This window comes from Bufo gargarizans, chromosome 5, assembly GCF_014858855.1.
Source record: "Bufo gargarizans isolate SCDJY-AF-19 chromosome 5, ASM1485885v1, whole genome shotgun sequence".
NCBI classification, from domain to species: domain Eukaryota; kingdom Metazoa; phylum Chordata; class Amphibia; order Anura; family Bufonidae; genus Bufo; species Bufo gargarizans.
In genome coordinates this window covers 386520567-386545392 of record NC_058084.1, presented here as the reverse complement: position 1 = coordinate 386545392, position 24826 = coordinate 386520567, and the positions used below count along the sequence as shown (strand labels likewise).

At 46.5% G+C, this 24826-nt stretch overlaps 1 protein-coding gene across 1 annotated transcript in view; it reads left to right on the top strand.

Moving 5' to 3' along the window:
- Positions 1 to 24826, top strand: part of STK31 (serine/threonine kinase 31) — a 250414-nt gene that overhangs the window by 131877 nt on the left and 93711 nt on the right. Inside the window, exons 12-14 of the mRNA XM_044295539.1 lie at positions 12580 to 12699; positions 18151 to 18282; positions 20921 to 21022. Coding sequence (XP_044151474.1) covers positions 12580 to 12699; positions 18151 to 18282; positions 20921 to 21022 — 354 coding nt within the window. The remainder of the gene's footprint in view (positions 1 to 12579; positions 12700 to 18150; positions 18283 to 20920; positions 21023 to 24826) is intronic.

Here is a 24826-nt window from a genome sequence, read left to right as displayed (position 1 = left end):
CTGTCAGAAGGGGAAACCTCAAAGGGGGATGACGATCAGGGCTCGTCTTATATGGCCGACGACCAGAGAAGATATCTCTTCTCGCAAGAAGATCTAGATCCCCTCCTGTCGGCTGTAAGGCAGACAATGGATATAGAGGAGGAAGAACAGACTCGCTCGATACAGGACGAGATGTTCGGCGGCTTAAAAGCTAAGAAGAAAAAGTTGTTCCCGGTAAACGAGACCTTAAAGGACCTAGTCATAGACGAGTGGGCAGATGCCGATAGAAAATTGTACATTCCACGGGAGTTTAAGAACAGACTATTGTTCAACTCAGAGGACACAAAACTGTGGGATATAGTTCCTAAAGTTGACATTCAAGTGGCAAAGGTGGTAAAGAGAACCACTCTCCCCTTTGAAGACTCAGCCCAGCTAAAGGAACCAATGGATCGGAAGATCGACGGTTTGCTCAAAAGAGCATGGGAAGTGTCGGCCAACAGCATAAATACCAACATTGCTGCTACCTCCGTGGCCAGATCTCTGTGTTTATGGGTGAACCAGCTGGAGGAACATCTTAAGCGGGACACCCCTAAGGAAGAAATTCTGGCATCCCTGCCTCTCTTTAAGATGGCCGCATCCTTTGTAGCAGACGCCTCGGCAGAGTCCATAAGGTTCGCAGCAAAAACAGACTCCCTAACAAATACGGCAAGGAGAGCCCTGTGGCTAAAATCCTGGTCTGGGGATATAGCCTCCAAGAATAAATTATGCGCCTTACCTCTTAAAGGTTCTCACCTCTTTGGTCCGGTACTGGACGAGATCCTGGAGAAAACAGCGGACAGAAAGAAAGGTTTTCCGGAGGAAAAAGGCAAGAAACCCTTGCCCTTTCGTAAGACGACCAGCAGCTTCCAGGGCACTCCCAGAGGTAAAGGGAAGACGGGAAGGTGGAGCTACCCCAAAGGAGGAAAAGGTCGGGGTTTCCTTTTTAATCCCAACTCCAAGCCTGAGAAACAATGACGCCAGACCAGTAGGGGGCAGACTCCAGTTCTTTTGGGAAGAATGGACCCGGATAACCAAGAACCAATACATCCTGGAATCCATCCAGAAAGGGTTCAAGATAGAGTTTCGCCTTCCCCCTCCTCATCTTTTTCAGGCCACAATATTTCAGTCGTCCTCCCTGCAGAATCAACTTCTGGCGGACATCCAAAAACTTCTGAGTTTGGGCGCAATAGTACAAGTCCCTCCTTCAGAAGAATTCAAGGGTCACTATTCAAAACTCTTCCTCATAACCAAACCGGATGGCTCCAAGAGAACCATCATCAACCTGAAATTCCTAAACAAATGGATAACACATCACCACTTCAAGATGGAATCAATAAAATCCACAATTCCGTTGATAAGCCCAGGGGCGTTCCTATGCACCCTGGATCTAAAGGACGCTTATTACCACGTCCCCATTCACCCTCAATACCAACAATACTTGAGGTTCGCAATCAAGAAAGATGGCAGGATTATGCATTTCCAGTTCCAATGTCTCCCGTTTGGGATCTCATCAGCCCCACGCATCTTTACAAAGGTAGTGGCGGAGATAGTTGCCTATCTAAGACAGAGACAGGTAACTATAATTCCCTACCTAGACGATTTTCTGCTTGTGGCAGACTCAGAGGAGGAGTTAGAGCTTCACAAAGGAAGGACTCTATCTTTGCTCACACGTCTAGGATGGAAAATAAACCTGGAGAAATCAGACCTACATCCAGCAACACAAAAGAAGTTCCTAGGAACCCTCCTAAACTCCGTGACCCAATATTCTCTTCTTCCCCAGGACAAGCAGGTCAGTATAAGGGAAAGAATAAGAGCCTTCAAACTAAAGAAAAAACGGACTCTACGGGAAGCCATGCAAGTCCTGGGTCTGATGACCTCATGCATCACAACAGTTCCTTGGGCCCAATTCCATTCAAGAACTCTCCAGGCGGAAGTCCTCTCTTCTTGGGACAAGGACCACAGATCTCTGAACGCCAGGATATCTCTTTCAGACAGGGCAGTAAGCTCCCTCTCCTGGTGGTTGTTAGCAGAAAACCTGTCCCGGGGGATTTCCTGGAACACGTTACCACTCAGAACGTTAACCACGGACGCAAGCAGCCAGGGTTGGGGGGCTCACGTAGAGGATCAGTTCTTTCAGGGCAGTTGGTCCAATACAGACGCCCTACGATCCTCAAACTACCGGGAGTTAAAAGCGGTCTGGGAGTCCCTGAGGGCGGCAGAACATCTCCTCATAGGTCATCATGTCCGAGTTCTATCAGACAACATAACTGTTTGCTACATAAAGAGACAAGGGGGGACGAAGAATCCTCATCTCCAGCAGCTAGCGGATCTCATCTTCAGCTGGTCAGAGGAAAAGATCTTATCCATTTCAGCCACACACCTGAAAGGATCTCTCAATCGCACAGCGGACTTTCTCAGCCGACAGTTAGTCAGGCCAGGGGAATGGAAATTGAACCAGGAGGTATTCCAGTTGATTTGCCAGCAGTGGGGGAGACCTCAGGTGGATTTATTCGCGTCCAGCAGAAATACTCAGCTGGACTATTTCTTCTCGCTAGACCCAAGAGGAGGACCACTGGCGGTGGATGCTCTTTCCCAACCGTGGGACATGAGTCTAGCCTACGCTTTTCCCCCACTTCTCCTCATACCGCAGATCCTGAAGAAATTGAGAGGGTGCTCATCCACGCTGATTTTGATAGCCCCAGCTTGGCCCAAGAGAGCCTGGTTTTCGGTTCTAAAGACCATGTCCATCAGGGATCCAATATCCCTTCCAAAAAGACAAGATCTTCTATCGCAAGGTCCTCTGTTGCACCCCAACCTGGACAAACTGAACCTTACAGCATGGATCCTGAGAGGCAGACCTTAAGGAATAAAGGGCTCTCGGACAAGGTAATTTCAACTTTACAGAGCTGCCGCAAACCTGTCACAAGAGCAATATACAACAAAGTCTGGAAGAAGTTCTCATCCTGGTTGTCACAGAACCATACAGATTCCGGATCCCCCACAGTGGGTTGTATTTTAGAGTTCCTTCAGGAGGGGTTCGATGCAGGTCTGAAACCCAGCACACTCAAAGTACAGGTTTCGGCTCTCAGCTGTTGTCTCGATAGTCCCCTTGCAGACCATAGGTGGATTAAAAGCTTTCTAAAAGCAGCTTCTAGATTGAGACCCACCTTGAGACAGTCGGTCCCCCCCTGGAGTCTAAACATAGTTTTAGAAGGGTTATGTGATCCTCCTTTTGAGCCGATTGGGCAGACATCCGAAAAATTTCTGTCTCTAAAAGCGGTGTTCCTTCTGGCTATAACCACAGCCCGCAGGATAGGGGAAATCCAGGCCTTATCAATTAAACAACCTTATCTAAGGATTCTGGATGACCGCATAATCTTGAGGCCGGATCCAGCTTTTCTTCCCAAGGTGGTCTCTACTTTCCATAGAGAACAGGAGCTAACACTCCCTTCATTTTGTTCCTTTCCCAAAAATATACAGGAGGAAAGATTCCAGAGGCTGGACGTTAGAAGAACAATCCTAGCCTATCTGGACAGAACCAGTTCCTGGAGGAGATCAAGTAATCTGTTCATCCAGTTCGGTGGGAAGAATAGAGGCTTGAAAGCATCAAAACAGACGCTGGCACGGTGGATTAAGGACACCATCAGAGAAGCATACAGACTGCAGGAAATGTCCTGCCCCTTAAATCTAAAGGCACATTCCACGAGAGCGATGGCAACTTCCTGGGCTGAAAGGGCCGACGCTACAGTTGACCAGATTTGCAAGGCTGCAACCTGGTCTAACTTCCTGACTTTTGCCAAGCATTATAGGCTTGATGTATTGGCCGGACAGGACTTGGCCTTTGGGCGAAAAGTCCTTCAGGCAGTAGTCCCCCCCTAGGAGATTCAGTTGTTAGTTCTCCATGGGTGCTGTCATGGAGGGACGTCCTGGAAATACTGGTTTAGTTTACCGGTAAATCCTTTTCCAGGAGTCCGACATGACAGCACCCTGTACTACCCTCCCTGTTATGCTGGTTCCAGCCTTGTAAGCAGTGTGAATATAACATTGTATTAATAAAGGTGTTGGATCCTATCCGGTGTAGTAATTTGAAAGAACACTGGAGAGTGGGAGGGGAGGGGGCCTTTTAATCTCTCTCGCTTCCTGTCCCTACAGAGACCAATAGGACAACCTCCATGGGTGCTGTCATGTCGGACTCCTGGAAAAGGATTTACCGGTAAACTAAACCAGTATTTTTGTGTTTCAAAAATGCTATTATTGTGTTAAAGTGAAATAAATAAAAAGTATTCATATTAGGTATCTCCACATCCGTAACAACCAGCTCTATAAAAATATCACATGACCTTACCCCTCAGGTGAACACTGTAAAAAAAAAAAAAAAAAAAAAAAAAAAAAAATGGTGACAAAAAAGCAATTTTCTCGCCCATATTCATTGGGGGACACAGAGACCATGGGTATAGCTATGTCCTGCTCTGCAGGGATCTCCTGAAGATTTTATTTTTATTTTTCCCTTCTTTTTCAGATGGGCAAACAGGAACGCCTCGCCTCCCTGTTCTCCCGGGGTCGAGTTGCGCCAGTGCCGGTGTCCCGCACTGCTGCCTCCCCCACAGAATACAAGGTGGACCAGGGCAGCCTCGCTCTCCTGCATCCCGCCAGCCAAGGGGGCCCATCCAAGCCCCTCTTTCTAGCGTCCTGCCACCACGGTGCCAGTAGCTGAAGGGGTGACCCTGCTGGACCAGAGGAGGGGTGAAGATGGCGGCAGAAGAGAGGTGAGTACACGGGACTAGGTGAGTATTTAACCCTTTGGGTTGGTCCCCCCTCCCTCTTGGTGGCAATAGTCTGCGACCAGACAGGGCTTCAGCATAGCCCAGCACCCCTGAAGCATTCCCCTCCGACACAGGCCGTTTGGTTGATTGAGGAAGGACATAGGGGGTTAATAGGTGCGGTAGGCTTACTGGCACCAAATTTGGTGGACTATGTAACTCCCTAGTGCCTCATTTACATGCAGGGAGCGGAGCGCAGTAAGGGTGCGCCCAAATAACCCAAGAGCAAGGTAGTACATTACACTACTGTGAGCTTGCCCCCTAATTACTGCTGTAATTGTGTTTTAGGCGCGTCACTCCTGAGGGGGTTAACCGTCCTGCGTTCGACCGGCCACGATTTTTGCTGCTCCGGGAAGGGGTTAACCGCCCTGCGTTCGACCGGCCGTGATTTTTGCCGCCGCTCAAAACATATGGCGGCCAGCAGGGCAGACGGTCATACATGCGGAGGAGACTCTGCCCCCGACTCCTCCCACATTACACCCCTTGGAGCGGACGCCGTCGCGCCGCTCCGGAAGGGGTTAACTACAGCACGCATCTCTGAAAAGCTTGCTGGGCCGTAGCCTTCGTCCCTGGGGGACCTTAACCCTTCATGGCCACCCACCATTCTTAGACTGGCACCTGATTTATCTGGGGCCCTTCCCCTAAGTACACTGTACATGAGTGGAGGATTTAACCCCTTACGGCCTCTTGTCATTGAGGCCGGCTTCCTAGTTTTATAAAAAAATAAAAAAAATATATAGGACATGTCTGTCCATATGGGTCCCCCTCCTCAGCTACACTCGCATAATTCACAATGCCGCCTCAGGGCCGTTTGGTTGATGATTCTCCACATGCGCAATCCAGTGACGGACCCCTGCAGGATCCAATCCGTCCTCCGGGGCCGTTTGGTGATGAATTTCCACCTGGGCAATCCAGTGAGGGACCGCTGCAGGATCCTAATTCCGTCCTCCGGGGCCGTTTTGGTTGATGATTCTCCACCTGCTCTATCCAATGCGGGACCACTGCAGGATCCCAATCCGTCCTCCGGTACCGTTTTGGTTGATGATTCTCCACCTGCGCAACTCGGTGAAGGTTCTCTGCAGGATCCCAATCTGTCCTATGAGGCCATTTGGTTGATAAATTCTCCACCTGTGCCATACAGTGGAGACCTCTGGGATTCCCAATCCACCCTCCTGGTTGTTGGTTAATAATTCTCCACCTGCGCGATCCAGTGGGGTCAGCTGAAATCTCCCATCCACCCTCCGTGGTTCTTTGGTTGATAATGCACCATCTCCGCTTAATCTGGTGGAGTGACTTCTGGGAGTTTCCATTTCACCCTCGGGTGGTTTGATAAGTCCCCGGCTGCGCAGTCCACAACTGCCAGGGGCGAGATTCTGAAGGGTAGCTCTACGCACAAGCGAACCGCAGCAGGACAATTTTCCCCTCGAATATTTCCCCTCCCCTACTATTCCTCCCTAAAAATCATGCTCGGACACACCCTCCCTCACTGGGGCGGGTCCGTCCAGAAGAGGGGAGAATCTCTGATTCGGATCCTGATATGAGTCCGAAGCAATCTTCCAGAGAGTGAGTCTAGGTGGCCAGCAGTACTGTCGTATGCATTACCCACTTCCTTTGGTGGTGTAACTGCACTACTTCAGGATACAGTGCCTGCTTTATACATTGTCCCCTGCCATAGGTGGACTAAGTACAATGACTTGGGGTTCGGGACCTGCCATATGCAGATCTATCAGTGGCGCGATGACATTGTCACTGGTTACATTATGTTCTGTATGCATTACCGCCTTAGGTGCACTATTGCATTCCATGGGGTACAGGACTCGCCATATGCGCTAGTTCACTGTGGGCATTCGCCCCCCCCACCCCCCCCTTCTTAGGTGGGGTATTCTCCCTACCGCTGACCAGTACTTGCCGTATGCTCACACCTTCCTTAGGCAGCTAATTACTCTACGGTTGACTACGGTTCCGATTGTCCGCTATCCTTCCATAGGCGGAGTGTTGCACATCTCTGTGCTTCCGTCGCATTTCCCCCTTCCGCTAGTGACCCACTAGCGGTGAGTAACTAAACATCTTCTGCGGCACTACGGCTCCAGGTGCCTTCACTTATTTCCAAGAGGGCGTGGCTACAGTTGGTTCTAGCAGGCGCCCGACACTCTTATCCTAGTGTTATATAGGTGCCACCAGTGGATACGGTGGCTATTCATTGTTACATCCTTTCTTTTGGTGCTGGTTTCGCACCTGATTATGACATCCTCTGTCTTCCAGGGGGTTCCCCCCCATCTCCATGGGCCTCTGTTGCTCTGGTCGGTCCTGATATTGTCCGCATCAATATGTAATACATACTCCGTTGTACTTGCCTAGTGAGTGCGTTCCAGCGGGTTGACTCTTTTCGCTGACTCCTTATTCTCTATCCACCACTCCCCATTCTCTGGGGAACTGGTTATGCTGGCGACTCTGATTTAGCTCCTACAGCTTGTTTTCCTCCACATGTGCGGCTTGTCGCTAATGTTCGAGTTAATCGTCGCTGCGGTGGGACATCTCCCTCTGGTAAGGGTCCTACCCTGGAGCTAGCTTGGCAGTTGCGCCTGTTCAGCACCCTTCCAGGTAGAGTTTTTAGAGTTAGCTCCACGCAACTGGGGCAGTGTGGCACGTGGTTTCTACGGATAGTATCGGACCTCTCCCTCAATTTTTGCATTGCCGGGGCAATCGCTGGCTACCAATGTGGTAGCGGTATTATTTTCCCTACATGCTTGGGTTCTTACTGCACAGCGCCTCGCTGGGCGGTGGACTCTTGAGCACCGGATCAGTGTCTTTTATGGGTGTTCCCTCCTCGGCTGGGATATGGGGCTGGCATTGCAGTGTGACTTCCCTTGCCTGGCTTCCTTCTCGGGCGGAGTTCTTTTGGCACGGCTGCTTGATCTTTGGCTACTTCTGTATAGCGTTGTTCTCTTACAGGGTAGGGGCTTAGACCTAGCCTATTGCTTCTCCAGTTTTTTCCCCCTCTGGCTCATGGTTCATTGTCACCCTGTATGCCTTGGTAGTTTCTACGTTAATACCTTCCCTCACCTGCGTTGCATGGGGTATTCGTTTAGTGCCTTTCCATTCCAGACACGATCTGGTCCTAACTGGTGGGCTGTGCCGCCCTCCACATTCTTTCTCCTACAAGGACTCTTCCATTGGTCCGGGTGTGCTAACGGTATCTGCACAAGGGCTTCCGCCTTCTCTCCAGAGCCAGAGTTCCCGAAGCATCTGCCATGGAGGTCCTGATTCTCCTTGGTGGGAGTTTCTTCCCCTCCTTCTCAGGGTTCTATGGAAGGTCCGGATGGAGGACATTCAGACATATCCTAGTTGCTCCGAAACGGACTCGTTGTGTGTGATACGCCGACCTCGTTCTCCTGGAGACGTCACTTGGTCACTGCTACTCAGACGTCCTTCTTTCAGGGGGTTCAGTCTTGCATGACCTTTTCAATGATGGCGGGGCTATTGAGACCGCCGTTCTAACGTGGAGAGGGTTTTTCGGCGGATACCTTCCTCTCTATGATTCAGGAAGTCTGCATTGCCAGTATCTATTCTGGGACCTGCAGGTCCTTCTTGGGTTTCTCTGAAGCCAGGATGTTCCCCTCAATTTGGGGGTTTCTCTCTCCTTTCTACTTTAAGGGTTGGACCTTTTTGTTTAGCCCTTGTTTCCTTGATGGGTCAGGTGTTGGTGCTTCTTTCTTGGGCAGCCTTCCAGGTTCCCTGGTGTCCGTGGGAATCTTCTTTCAAGGAGCGGCACATATGGTTTCTCTGTATCGTCCTTACAACCTTGGGATCTGAATATGGTTTTCTCAGCATTCCTTCTCCCGAAGGTAGTCTCCGACTTCCATAGCACGTTCCTTTCCTTTGCGCCCTACGGAAGGGTGTTACATTATGGACGTTGTCAGTGCTCTACTCATTATTAGCAGACTCCAGTCACTCTCGGCGTACGGACCCCCTTTTTCTGTCAGGAGGGTCATCGCTGGGGATTGGCAGCCCCCAAAGGGCGATTGCATTTTGGATTCGGTCTGGCAGTGCTGCAGCTTACCGCGCTCGGAGTGGGGTTCCACTCTTAGTGGGCCGCGTGGCAACAGTTCTTAGTTGACTGCACGGGCACTTGCTTCATGGGTCTGTGGTTTTTCCCTCCCTGTTGGACTGCTCTCGGACGTCCCATGGTCTCTGTGTCCCCCAATGAATATGGGCAAGAAAACAAAATTTTGTAAAACTTACCAGTAAAATATTTCTTGCTCTTCATTGGGGGACACAGCACCCACCCAGTATTGTTGTTCGGCCACAGTTGTGGCTGTTGCTGGTTAGAACCTGGTTTGGTTCTTGGCATTGTTGCTGTTCCACATTGTTTCGTTGGTTTACTTGCTTCTCCTACTGCTTCTCACAAACTGAAGCTCTCTCTCCAGGCTGGAGGGGGTATAGCTGCCAGGGGAGGAGCGAACAGCTTTATCTAGTGTCAACGCCTCGTAGAGGACATAGCTATACCCATGGTCTCTGTGTCCCCCAATGAAGAGCGAGAAAGAGATTTTATTGGTGAGTTTTACAAAAATGAGACCCTAACTAAGACAATTGGTCAAAAAAAAGCTATGGCTCTGACTATGGAGAAACTAAGAAATTTTATTTTATTTTCAAAAATGCTATTATTGTGTAAAACTTAAATAAGAAAAAGTATAGATATTAGGTATTACCACGTCCGTAATGATCTGCTCTATAAAAATAACATATGACCTAACTGCTCAGGTGAACGCTGTAAAAATAAACTGCTAAAACACATTTTTAAACTGCATAAAGTGTAATAATGAATGATCAAAAAATCGTATGTACCCATAAATGGTAACAATAAAAACTCTTCCTGCAAAAAACGAGCCCCTGCACAAGACTATCGGCAGAAAAATAAGAAAAATATGGCGTTCAGATAATGGAGGCACAAAAACATAATAAATATTTAAAAAAATTGCTTTATTATGTAAAACTGAAACAAAGAAAGTAAACATATTTGATATCATTGCGTCCGTAACAACCTGCTCTATAAAAATAGCACATGATCTACCCTGTCAGATGAATGTTGTAAAAAATAAAAACCGTGCCAAAACAGACATTTTTTGGTTACCTTGCCTCACAAAAAATGTAGTATAGAGCAATTAAAAATCATATGTACCCCAAAATAGTACCAATAAAACTGGTCACCTTTTCTCCTAGTTTCTAAACTGTGGTCACTTTTTGGGAGTTTCTACTGTAAGCGGGCAGCAGTGGGGCTTCAAATGGGACATGGCATCTAAAAACCAGTTCAGCAAAATCTGCCTTCCAAAAACCATACGGTGCTCCTTTTTCTTCTGCGCCCTGCCGTGGGCCCTTGCATCAGTTTTCAAACACATGTGGGGGTTTTCTGTAAACTGCATAATCAGGGTAATAAATAAGTTTTGGTTTTGGCTGTGTTAAAGAAAAAAATGGATTAAAGTGGAAAGTCTGCCAAAAAAGTGACATTTAGAAAGGTCAGCTCAATTTTCCTTTAATTCTTGTGGAACACCTAAAGGGTTGACAGTTTGTAATATCAGTTTTGAGTAACTTGGGGGGTGTAGTTTCTACAATGGGGTCAATTATGGGGGGTTTCCACTATGTAAGCCCCACAAAGTGACCTCAGATATGAACTGGTCCTTTAAAAAGTGGGTTTGGAAATTGCTGCTAAAATTCTAAGCCTTCTAACGTCCTAAAAAAAAAAAAAAAGAACATTTACGAAATGATGCCAACATAAAGTAGACATATGGGGAATGCTAAGTAATAAATATTTTATGAGGTATCGCTTTCTGTTTTAAAAGCAAAGAAATAGAAATTTTGAACATTGCGAATTTAAAATTTTGGGTAAATTTTGGATTATTTTATAAATAAAGGTGAAATATATCGACTCAAATTTACCACCGTCATAAAGTACAATGTGTCACGAGAAAACATTCTCAGAATGGCCTGGATAAGTAACAGCATTCCAAAGTTATTACCACATAAAGTGCAAAGTTTGGCTCTATCAGGAAGGGGGTAAATGGCCCTGATGTGAAGTGGTTAAAGAGGCTCTTGTCACCAGGATCAACCCTTTTAAACCAGACATACTACCTGGTAGGGCTCTTCTTGCTGATTAAAACGATACATTTCTTTTGTCTGTACGATAAATAGCTGCAGAGACTTCCCTGCATAACAGAAACAGGACGGGTCTGTTTTGCAGGCCACAGACTTCTATTATGGCGGAATGAATAACTGAATGCCTCTAAAGGTATTCAGTCATAGAATTGCGTTATGGTTCGTGGTAACGGAATCCATAACGCAATTCACCGTTTACCACCAAACGAAGTGTGAACGAATTTCAAAATATGATATTCGCTTATCTCTAATACCAGCACATCCAACCAGAGGTCGACAATTTTTTTTTCGGGAAGTGTAAAAATACTCCTTACCATTTTTGAGGAGTATTTTTAGCCATGGAGGAGTATGAAGGTTGCAGTAATTAAAATAAATATGTAGGTCTACGTAATGTTAAAGGGCCGGTCTCACTTCAGTAAATGGCATTGATCTGTAGACTTGCTGATTCATTTTTCCATCACATTATACACTGCTCATTTCCATGGTTACAACCACCTTGCAATCCATGTGTAAAATGAATCCAGCCAGCAAAGGAGGCGATATAGACAATTACAATACATTAGTAAGTGCCTTGTATTAACTTTCTCTACATGATAACTGCCTTTTGCTGAAGTGCGACAACCCCTTTAAAGGTTTGTTCACATCTGTGTTGTAGGCTCCTTTCCGGCCCTTTTATACAGATTCTGTCAAATAGACTGGATAAAAAAGCCTTGCGTGCAGGACTTTTGTGATGAGAAAGACCAGATCCCTAACAGAAACTGACCAAATCCCAATATATTCAATGGAGTCTGTTCAGCTCTATTGGGGTCAGTTATGTGCCTGGTCCGGCTCATCTTACAGAGCAGAACTACACAATAAATAGCAGTGGTGTGAATATGGCCTAAGAGGCTGGTATTTATGCAAGGAAACAATTACTTGTCTAAATAACATCACTCTCCTCCGTTCAGCCCTCTCCAGTGTACAGTCTCATGTAAATAACATCACCCCTTCCCTCCAACAGACATTCCCATGTAAGTAACATCACTCCCCTCCCTCCCGCTCCCCCCCCCCCCCCCCCCCAAAAGAAAAAAAATAGTTTCATGTAAATAACATCACCTCTACTCTCCAGCCCCACCAACATACAGTCCCAGGTAAATACCAGACCCCACCCAGGGGCTAAGAAATCCCTGGCAGACACCCTGACCAACATTCAGTAATGCCCATTGATGGGGATAACTAACTGGTGAAAGTCTGACTCCTGTAAGACCCTTTACCGATTCCGCGAACGGGGGTCCCATTGTTCTTCCTAATTGCAGAAGAAGGCCGCACATGATTCCTGCTTCTCCAATCATTCTGTATTGGACCGCAGGAGAGAGCAGAGTTTAGGCAGTCCCATAGAGAATGAATGAGGGAATGAAACTCCCACTCTTGGGATGGTAAGGGGCCCCCCAGAGGTCAGACCTCCACCAGTCAGTTATCCCCTATCGTATAAATAGGAGATAACGGGAAAACTTTAAACAACCCATTTAAGGGTTAAATTATGATTGATGTGGAATCAGTACGTGTATATTGATTTTAGGATCATGCTTTTACCTTTTATCATTAACTGCAGGAACCGGGGGAAGACGACCGTAACATAATTACAAATGCTTATAACAGAGTTGTAAAGCTGATCTATGAAGAGACGTGCCTCATCTCTGCCTTGAAGGCCAAATATCAGGCTAGTGTTGAAGTAAGTGCTTTGAATCTGTAGTCTTTGAATGAACAGGGGACCCCCATTTTAGTGATAATTAGGGGTCCCATTGGTTGAGACCCCAGTGATTTAAAAATGTATTACTTAAGCCTCATTCACACGTCCTGCTCTGTGCTTGAAGGAGCTCTGCAGTTTTTTTTAAACTGATCTATCCTCTGGATAGATCATCAGCATCTGATCAGCGGGGGTCCGACACCCGGGACCCCTGACGATCAGCTGTTTAAGAAGGCAGCGGTGCTGGCCTTCTCGCTGTTTACTGCAGGCCTAGTGACTTCGCGACTAGTATCAATGGCCTGGGCGGGGCTAAGCTCTGTTCACCTGAATGGAGATTAGCCCCGTCCATTGATACTACCGGGGGATAGAAAATTAGTTTAAAATAACTGTAGAACCCCTTTAAATCCGTGAAAACTTGGTGAGTGATGCCTCTGTGAAGATGTCCGTGATGGATCTGTGTGTCAGTTTTTTGCTGTCAGTGTCATCCAAAATAATTTTCAAAGCAACTCTTTAAAATGATCCCTGAAACACTGATTGCATCCGTGGTTTCACAGACCTATAGACTATAATGGGCGTTATGGATCTGTGAACACGGACAAAATAGAGCATGCATCCGTGCTTAAAACACGGACCCATGGATCGTGGTAAAAAAACTGATGTGTAAATATACACATTAAAATGAATGGGTACATGTGCTGTCCGTGGAGAACATGAACGACAGACGTACGTGGAACAATGACGTGTGAATGAGGCTTTAGGCTGTGGATGGCTAATAAATTATGATTGTGGGAAAACACCTTTAATGGGGTTGGGCACATTGTTATCTATTAAGCTTACCTACATGTCTTCTGTGCCTGCTTCTGTTATCCTGTTGCGATTTCCACCACAGTGTTTCTTTTATGCAGTTTTTGGCTAGGGTTGCTGCTCCTCTATACAGTGCCTGTGCTCTGTTCTGGCAGTGCTGGCCCATGTAATTGATGTCATTCAAGATGGTTCCCCACTAGTGTATCTTGTCATCAGACCAAGGTACACTGAATTGGGTGACCCTGATGATTTGCTGAACTTGTGAGCTGAAGAGAAGTGGTTACAAGGGAGGTGAGTATCAATGCTGCCAGAATCAAGCACTCCCCAGCAGAAGCCCATCTGAACCTTTGTTCAACTTTAGCATGAGTCTCCAAGTCTCCTCAGTTCAGCTTATCTCAGCCCTGGCTAAGCCCATGCTCCATCTCTACAGCTTCTGTATTTCATTTACTCCTCCATAATTCTCCCACTGCCAGTTGATAGAGGGATTTATTTTCATGCTGGGGCCACCTTGCAGCTGGTGGAAACTTCCCTCTTCCGCTGGCTCCTTACTCCTGCTACTTCGCTGCAGCCAATACTTGGAGAATGGTCCAGTAACCATGGTTAAAATGTAGCCCCTACCTGCATGTGTGGTCTAGACGAAGACTCTTAATGAGGATGCTGTACATGGAAGCCTTGGCAGCGCTGTGCGTAAGGGCTCTTTCACACCTGCGTTCTTTTCTCCGGCATAGAGTTCCGTCGTCGGGGCTCTGCCGGAAGAATCATGATCAGTTTTATCCTAATGCATTCTGAATGGAGTGAAATCCGTTCAGGATGCATCAGGATGTCTTCAGTTCCAGACCAGAACGTTTTTTGGCCGGAGAAAATACCGCAGCATGCTTTTTGCTCCGGCCAAAAATCCTGAAGACTTGCCGCAAGGCCGGGTCCGGAATTAATGCCCATTGAAAGGCATTGATCCGGATCCGACCTTAAGCTAAACGTTGTTTCGTCGCATTGCCGGATCCGACGTTTAGCTTTTTCTGAATGGTTACCATGGCTGCCAGGACGCTAAAGTTCTGGCAGCCATGGTAAAGTGTAGTGGGGAGCGGGGGAGCAGTATACTTACTGTCTGTGCGGCTCCCGGGGCGCTCCAGAGTGACGTCAGGGCGCCCCACGCACATGGATGACGTGATCACATGGCACGTCATCCATGCGCATGGGGCGCTCTGACGTCATTCTGGAGCGCCCCGGGAGCCGCACGGACTGTAAGTATACCGCTCCCCCGCTCCTACTATGGCAACCAGGACTTTAATAGCATCCTGGCTGCCATAGTAACACTGAAAGCATTTTGAAGACGAATCAGTCTTCAAATGCTTTCAGTACACTTGCGTTTTTCCGGATCCGGCGTGTAATTCCGGCAAGTGGAGTACACGCCGGATCCGGACAACGCAAGTGTGAAAGAGGCCTTAGTCTAGTAGAAGTGATTGGTGATGTACATTGATGTATTCTCATGGTGCAGTCCATTTTGATTTGTGGACCACTGCATCATTTCAGCTGCAGGCCCACCGATTCATGGGCTCTTCTGTCATCCAAGATGGCTGCACTGCTTCCTAGACTACCTCATGCATACTATGCCTTGGTAATCCAAAACACTTAAAGGGGTTTTGCCATCATAGACAAATGGGGGCATATCACTAGAATATGCCCCCATTGTCTGATAGGTGCGGGACCCGCACCTACAGAGTACGGAGCGGGCAAAGCAGTTGAGGGTGCACTGCGCATATGTAGCCGCTCTCCATTCATTTTTATGGAGACGCCGAAAATAGCAGAGCGCTGGCTCGGCTATTTCTGTCTGCCCCATAGAAATGAATGTGAGGCGGGGGCTGAGCTTGCGTGGTGCGCCTCCATTCACTTGTATCGAAGCATCGAGGACCAGCGCTTGGTGGTGGTCGGGGACCTCCAGCCACATCTCTCCCCGATCTATTCTCGTTGTAGATGCAGGTCCCAGAGGTGGTACCCGTACCCATCATACAATGGGGGGCATATCCTAGCTATATGCCCCCATTGTCTGTGATGGGAATACCCCTTTAACTGCGTGTCTATCCCTGCTCTTGGTGTGACCACAGCTGGTCTTGGACTACAAAATGCGGAATATGTAGAAGGTAGTCTAAGCAGCGGTGCAGCCATCCTGGATGCCTGAAGATGAGTCTGGGTATTAGATCTGCGGCTGAAAATTTTAAAAGAATGGCCTGAAAGGTTTTGCTCATTCCTCATTCAATTTTAAAATTTTCTTTTTTGAAAAGGAGGTTTTGCTTTAAGCTTCTATTCTTTCTGGTACTCACATCAACAAGAGGTGATAAGACCAGCTCATCCTGAAGGTCAGCTCTGCTTAGTTAGACTTGCTCAAATCTCCATCCCCAACAGTTTTTCCATTCCACTCCTCCCCATCCAAGGCTTCTGCCTTCTTTCAGATTGTGGACACTGCAGAGTTAAGTGACCTTCCTTGTGCCTCTAGACAAAAGATTCTGTTTGTCCTATCATCAACCTGGAGTGCCTCTACACTTTCTTCTGGGCCAGCCACTTCCACATGGAATACTGAGTCTGTAATTTTCTCTTTGGAACAAGGAGTGTTCCTCTCTTCAACCTAAGGGCTCTTTCACATGAGCGGATCTCGTGCGGGTAATCTGCTACATGAGCGAGAGCCAAGCCCCGCTCCGGACAGCAGAGACACTGAGCATTAACATGATTGATAATGCTCCGTGCCTCTCTGTGACCTTTTTACTACAAAATCACAGTGAGATAAAGTTCTCACCGTGATTTTGTAGTAAAAAGATCACAGAGAGGCAAAGAGCATCATCGATCATGTTACTGCTCCGTGTCTCTGCTGTCCGGAGCGGGGCTTGGGTCTTTCATTCAGCAGATTACCCGCACGGCATCCGCGTGTGTGAAAGAGCCCTTAGTGGACCTAAAGGATATGTGTTTACACATTTTGATGAACTCATTTCACCAGCGTTTCCATACACTCAATACTATCCTCCCACTACAATTTTTTGGCCTTCCTTCCAGTGTAGTGCCAGCACTCAATTGTGATGGTGATACTTGATTCCAGAAGTGTTTCAGCTATCCTCTGGTTGACCTCCTGATAAAGCTGCTGTCCAGGACAGTCAGTCAGACCAGTCTTAAAGCTGTTCTGAATATCTTGTCTTTTTGTTTGGATAACAATCTGCTTAAAGTCCACCATTTCGCTTTCCCAACAGATCATCTTTTTTCAGCATTTTTCCAGTTCCGCCTCATAAGAAATAATTTTCGCTAAGACTACTAGGGGGTTAATAGGCCTTGATCAAGACCATTTTGTTCACCCAGTTTCACTTGTGTATTTTTCAGAGAGCATTTTTCGATAGCTGAGACTGCTGTCTGGAATAGTTGGATTGGGTGATCCATCTTTGCAGTCTGCTTCCCCAACGATCAACTATTTCAGGTAGCTGCCAGAGTCAGAAACTCTATAGTGTATGGCAGCGATCAACTCTGTACACTGTGTAGTTTTACCATAGCTCGGTTATGTTTTAAGTGAATGCAGCTGAACTGCAGTATGCCGATGCTGGAAATGGCACAGTATATGAAGTCTTATGCTTTTTCTACATACACTATATGGTTTCCAGCACTGTGGCTGCCTGAAACTTGGACCCGCACCGATCTGATATTGATGACCTAGCCTGAGAATAGGCTATCTGTGGCCTGGACAACCCCTTTAAATCTTTGCAACCTTGGAGAGAATATGCGCAGGATACAGTAGAGTCAGAGCAGGGGAAAGATGTGGTCATGAGTGTAGATGACATGACTTCTTTGTTCTCCTGATTGGTCTTGATCTGCACAGCTTTGTACTTTAGTCTACAGCGTCTTGTTGCGTGCATGGACACAGCCTTATGGAGCCTCGGTCTACTTGTGGGATCCTTGGCCTTGCTTACATCTGGTGGTAACACAGCTACGCCTAAAACAAGAAATTGGATACAGCGGGCAAATTAAGGGGGCAATAGATCATGAGCTATCACATTTCTAGAGGCTCTTTAGAACATATCCCTTAGATCTACTTGCTTTAGAGGACTTCATTTTTCTCCTTGTACATTTGGGACAGTATACAGGTTCATGACTTCTACAGTGTATTTGACTTGGTGTCAGCAAAATTGAATGCTTGATCCTATTTTTGATCTGTCTTACTGCTTTACTAAGAAGTCATCAGCGAATTAAAAGGCAGCATGTTACGTCTGTCACGGCACCTTGTTTGGTGAGACTGCTGATGTGACCCATCTTAGAGGCATCAGAAATACGGTCAGGGACTTCAGATTTTATTTGAACATTCATAAAATAAAACCGCCACAGTTCAGTCCTTGTATTTTTCTGGTTATATAATTTTATGCTAAGGCTGCAAACCATTTTAGAAATGAGTCTCTCCCAAAGCTGGAAAAAAAAATGATTTCCCAGAAATCATAGCCGGAGTTCTCTGGGTGTTTTGTTTGAAGTAACTTACGGTACATAAAACTGTATCCTGCGGCATTAAAATGGGTATAGTGCAAACACTACATCTTAATATCTTTTATTTTTTACTGCTCGATATCGGCATTTAAATAAAGCCATATAATATCTTTGTCACATTTTCAGTTCAAAAAGAACATGTCTGAATGGATAAATAAAAACCCAAATGTGGATGACTTACTAACAGTCAAGAAGAGTATTAAGGTTTTGAAGGCAGAGCTGAGGTGGAAACTGCATGTCAGCAGCAGCATGGAAGAGGTACCTAATTTTAAAACTTTATTTCGAAACAAAGCACCCCGTTCTTATTTGTCCTTGAAATAAGGAAGATTGGATGGGTGTAAGGCCTTCTTGCACATGGCCGTTGTGCGGCCGGTACGGTACGCAATTTGCAGTCCCCAATGGACGCGCCCCATTCATGTGGCAACAGCGACTGATCCAGACCCATTCAACTTGAATGGGTCCGTGATCCGTCCGCACCATAAAAAAAATAGAACTAGTTAAGGGTACTTTCACACTAGCGTTGTTAAGATCTGGCAGGCAGTTCCGGCAACTGAACTGCCTGCCGGATCCAGAAAACTGTGTACAAACGAAAAGACGGTTCTATCGGGAATAACTGATCCGATATTTAAAAATCCAAAATGGCTCCTCCTATGTCCCAGCGCATGCGCAAACCGGATCCGTCGATGCGGCATTTTCCTGAACGCTTGGTACCGGATCCGGTATTAATACATCTCTATGGAAATTAAGGCCGGATCCAGCAAGTGCAGTATTGTTCTGGGATTTTGTCCGGTCAAATACCGTACAAGGGGCGGAACTTCCTGATGCATACTGAACGGATTGCTTTCCGTTCAGAATGCATTAGGACAAAGCTGATGCGTTTTTTTTTTCTGGTATTGAGACCCTTTGCCAGGTTTCAATACCAGAAAAGAATAATGCTAATGTGAAAGTACCCTAAGTGAATGGTTCCGCATCCATGATGCGGGGAGCACACAGCCGGTGCCCCCCTATAGAGGACCCGCTGTTTGCGGGCTGCAATACGAGCCACGGCTGTCAACGGCCATGTGGCATGAGGCCTAAGACTAAATTTGAATTCCCCAGTTTTACTTTTCTGGCTGGTGATGCACCCAGACTTTTTTTTTGCTATGTTTAGATCAGGTTAAAAATCGCGCTCAAGCAAGTCAGTAAACTTATGTCCACATGACCTAACCCCTCAGATGAACATCGTAAAAAATAAAAACTGTGCTAAACCATTTTTTGTCACCTCACATCACAAAAAGTGTAATAGCAAGCGATCAAAAAGTCATATGCACCCCAAAATAGTGCCAATCAAACAATCATCTCATCCCGCAAAAGAAATGAGACCGTAACTAAGGTAATCGCCCCAAAACTGAAAAAATTATGGCTCTCAGACTATGGAAACACTAAAACATGATTTATTTTTCTTCAAAAAAGAAATCATTGTGTAAAACTTACATAAATAAATAAAAAGTATACATATTGGGTATCGCCGCATCCGTGACAACCTGGTCTATAAAAATATCACATGATCTAACCCAGGCATGCTCAACCTGCGGCCCTCCAGCTGTTGCAAAACTCCAACTCCCAGCATGCCCGAACAGCCTACAGCTATCAGCCTACAGCAGGGCATTTTGGGAGTTGTCGTTTTACAACAGCTGGAGGGCCTCAGGTTGAGCATGCCTGATCTAACCTGTCAGATGAATGTTGTAAATAACAAAAAATAAAGAAAACAGCTATTTCTTGTTATCTTGCCTTACAAAAAGTGTAATATATAGCAACCAAAAATCATGACAATTTTTATTGTCACCATTTTGGGGTACTTTTGGCTTTCTGGTTGCTTTTTATCTCATTTTTATGTTGTTTTTATTTTTATTTTTTATTTATTTTTTTTACATTTTTTAAATAACGGATTTGTTTTTTTTTAAGTGAAACTTTATTTTTTTTTTTTAAACGATTTATTTTTTTGGTACATTTTTTTATTTTACACTTTCTCTCCCCCATAAGGTCATACAAGACCTTTGGGGGACATTTAACTAAATTTTTTATTTTTTTCTATTGATTTCTCCTATAACTGGGGCTGACCCCGAGAGGCTGTACAGCATAATACAGCGCTATACAGCCTCAGTGCAAGGCTGATCATGGTCTATGGAAGACCCATCAGCTCCTGCACTCCCCCGGTGGTCACATGACCACTGATCTGGTACAGGAAGCTGCATAGCACTTTCTGATCTTTATACACAGCGATCTAGAAGGCAGGGTGCTTTTCCAGGAATGGTCCCTTCCTTCTCTGGGGTGCCCTGCTGCTACTGACAGCGGGGCCCCCGCTCGGCAGCTGCACGATTAGCGTGCAGCTGCAATCTCTGGATGTTCCACAACGTCCATTTAGAGATCAACCCACCGCCCAAGGTTGTTTATAGTCAAATGGTTAAGCTGCCCATGCACCTTTTAATAGTTGTCAGCCAAACAATAGATCAGCCAACTGCTTTCTCTACTGACCCTTACACGTCTGGTTCAGCTGATCATGTATGCCTTTTTAATGGGGAGAAAGGCATACAAGCCCCTCTGGTGGCTTATTCCCCAGTATAATAAAAAGATCGGACAATATGATTGAGTCACGAGCTCCCCGCAAACGTTGGATTGCTAGCTGGTTCTGCCAAAAGAAATGTGTATGGTGGACCTTTTAATGGACTGTGGAAACTAGCAAGGAATTATTTTGTCATGTGTTAACTTTTGAGGGGAATTTTCATTTTGTTTCTTCTCAATCCATCCTCGTCAAACCATATTCCCCCATAATAAGACAGTGGAGTCTTGGGTAAATCAGTGTTTTGCATGTAACATAACCGCCCATGCATCTGACAATGATTTAACTATTTTTCAGTCTGATGAATACAATGCAACAGCGCACACTGAAGTGAAACATGAAATTGAAACCATAAGGAGCAAGATATTCTCTGAGATACAGCGTGAACAAGAAGAATATGTGAGTTGATGTCATTGAAATCAAATACAAAAAAGTCAATTTTTAAAGAGGTTTACATTACTTAGATATTGATGGCCTGTAAAGATAGGTAATCAACATCCATTTGATCTGGGTCTGACACGTTGCTGTTTTGGACAGCTGTCAGCACAGGAAACAATACAGTAGATGGTGCTGAAAGGTTCACCAACACTGATGGATTTCTTCTCAACTGGTGCATCCGACCTATTCATTTCTATGGGATCACTGCTATGCTGCGAACCTGGCCGCGACAGCGGTCTCCGTGTAGTGGTACATTTAGTGACGCCTTTACCTAAACACTTGACTGATGGATTTTCCTAACGTAATAAAATATTGAAACCTAAAACATTAAAATTGACCAATCTAAAAAGTCACAGCACACTGTCATCAGGCCATATTTATTATTAGAGGTCTAATATAGTGTGGGCTCAGCATGCATGTGGAACCTGCAGTCCCTGAATTTAATGGTGGCAACTATGGCACCAGCGGAGGTAGTATTTCTCCTTAATGTCATTGGGGGACACAGCACCATGGGTATACAGCCAGCTACCACTATGAGTCGACACAAGATATGAAAAAGGTGGGCTATACCCTCTCCACAGACACTAGTCTAATCAGTTTTAGTCTAGTGTTTGTAGGAGGCCGACACGACCTGCACTTCTCCTGCAGGTCTTGCTGCAATTTTTTTGCTTTATTTTTTTTTATTCTTCACTTGCTTTACTCGCCACAGTGTTTAGCACTCCGGCACACCTATATGGTATCCCAGGTACGTACGCTTTCCCCTTCACGGGGGGTACTTGTACCACTGCCAAATGCTGTATTCGGCAGACTTTCCTGGTTCCAATGTATCTCCCTTTTTCAGCTGGAGTAATTTCACTATTAGCAGGGGCTATATTCAACACACCCTCCTAGTCCGAGAGTGTTCCAGGCCACCGTATTACTTCTCCAGACGCTGTAGCCAATACACCGTCCTGGAGCTAGTGTGCACCACGCAACCTTATTACTCCCTTATCAAGTGGAGTACCCGTACCATCTTCAGACGCTATAGCCATTTCACCTGTCTGGTACTAGTGTGCAGCATGTTGCCACATTACTCCTTTATTTGGTGAAGTACCTGTACCTTCTTCAGAGGCTGTAGCCATTACACCTATTTGGTTCTAGTGTGCACCATGCAGCTGTATTTCTCCCTTATAAGGCAAAGTATAGATGCTATCTTCAGATGCTGCAGCCATTGCACCTGTCTGGTTCTAGTGTGCACCATGCAACCACATTGCTTCTTTTTTAGATGGAATACCTGTACCATGTCCAGATGCTGTAGCCATTACAGCTGTCTGATTTTAGTCTGCACTACACAGCCGTATTACTCCTTTATTAGGTAGAGTACCTGTACCATCTCCAAATGCTGTAGCCATTAAACCTGTTGGTTCTAGTGTGCATCACGCAGTCATACTACTCCTTTAGCAAGTGGAGTACCTATACCACTTCCAGATGCTGTAGCCATGTATCCACTCTCATTATAGTGTGCACCATGCAGCCAGATTACTCCTGTTTTCAAGCGGAGTATTTGTAGTATCTCCAAGTGCTGTGCGTTATTGATAGTCTGTGGCCCATATGGCTCCCGCATTACCCTTTCCTGGCTCTAATGTGTGCTAGGCAATCATGTGGCCCCTCTTCATGTGGAGTGATGGCACCATCCCCAGATGCTGTACATCACTCTTTTCTGGTTCTAGTATGCATCTGGCACCCCATTACCACCGTCCTCGGCGGTGTACTTGTACTATCTCAAGGCGCTGTATCCGACAAACCATCCTGGTTGTAGTATGTACCTGTTAACCATATGTTCCCCGCCTTCTTGGGCGGACTAGAGTTGCAATTGTTAGATCCCGTATATGGCTGGCCTGTTCAGATCTGACACCTGGTGCATTACCTCCTGAACCAGGCCCTCTGAGTGCACCAAGTCTTCTCATTGCCCCTGTACTAGGCATGATTTTTACTTTGTGGCTTGATGCACTATTTAACAAGACTTCTCAGTCCTGTTATGCACCAGACAACCACACTCTCTCTGCCAGGGGCAGGTTGTTGTCTATCATGCTAGGTTTGTTCTTTGTCAACCGTATAAAGTACTGCTGTTTCTCATCCGTATCATTGGGTGACACAGGCTTGACCATGGGTATAGCTGTTGTCACTAGGAGGCGACACTAAGCACAAAACTGTAAGCTTCTTCCTCCAGCTATACCCTTCCTAGAGGGGCTAAGCTAAAACAGTTTTAGCCTAGTGTCTGTAGGAGGCAGACCTCCCTACTTTGCAGGTCTGCACATTTTCTTTATTTTTATGTTTTCCTTCTAGCGGGACTACAGGCAGTCCTAGCTGCCTGCACTCCCACACGGGAGACCAGGGGGTCCCTAAGCCTGCTGCTCCTTCCTGGTCTCCAGAAGACAAGGAGGATCAGAGATTCCTAAAGCCTCTGCATCCTGCCAGCCTTCGGGTTACCGCGACAAGTCTCCTCTGTTGTGGGTGTAGCAGCCCTCCCCAATGGGCCGTGCACCTAAGGTGGTGACCCGGCTGGAACCAGGGGGGCAGAACACGCCAAACAGGTAAATATTCCTGGCTCCAAACCCCCTTTTCTTCCCCCTCCCCTTTGGTTACTTTCTGGGTGGCTCCCCAGGTGGAGGAAGGGGGTGGGGGTGAAAGAAATCACTCTGTGCTTGCCAAGCTTCTTTCTGGTAGAGCCGGAGTGGGTGCGCTCTCTAAGATGGTGCAGGACGTTTCCCATTCCAACAGGGCCATTGTGGAAATGCTGGGTAGTTTGGCCGCGCGGCCACCCTCCGACCTGTCAGACTCTGGGGAACTCTCTGCTACTCTCCATCGCGGCCGTCCTGCAAAACGGGCCAGACTTCCCTCTCCTCGAAGGGTGTCTGCGTCCCCCGCTTCCTCCATCTCCCCGCCCACCTCCCACAGAGTCTCGCTCCGACGCGTCCTTATTAGAAGAGGTGTGTTCTGAGGAAAAGTTGTCTCACCGGAGGACCAGTCTTCCAAACTGTCTGCTATGGTAGAGAATCTCATTGCAGTGGTTAAGGACCCTACGCCAGTTTCCTTCAGGCGATCCAGTCGCTCTCCAAAAGTTTTCCCCAACCACCCGGAGTTTGATTCCTCCCTTTCCAAGAAATGGAATTTCCCTGACGGGCGGTTTGTTTTGCCGAAATGCTTACACATCTTTGACAATTTGACAGGATTTGACAAAGAAGTGGTCCTCCTCTCCTATTGTTGACCCTCTGGTATCCTGCCTCGCTAAGTCTACTTTCACACTTTCGTTTTGGCTTTCCGTTTTGAGATCCATTCAGGGCTCTCTCACAAGCGGTCCAAAAGGGATCCGTTTGCATTCTGAATGGAAAAGGATCTGCTTAGAATGAATCAGTTCAGCCTCCATTCCGCTTTGGTGACTGACACCAAAACGCTACTTGCAGTGTTTTGGTGTCCGTCTGATGAAACTGAGCCAAACGGATCTGTCCTGGCACACAATGTAAGTCCATGGGGATGATCAGTTTTCACTGATACAATATGGCACAAAAGAAAATGGATCTGTCCTCAATTGACTTTCAATGGTATTCAAGACTGATCCGTCTTGGCTATGTTAAAGATGTACAAATGGATCCGTTCAGAACGGATCCAGACTGTTGTATTATCTGAACAGATTCGTCCATGACTGATTCGCACAAAACGCGAGTGTGAAAGTAGCCTAAGAATACCACCTTTCCTATGGCGAATGGGACTTCCTTCTCGGACCCC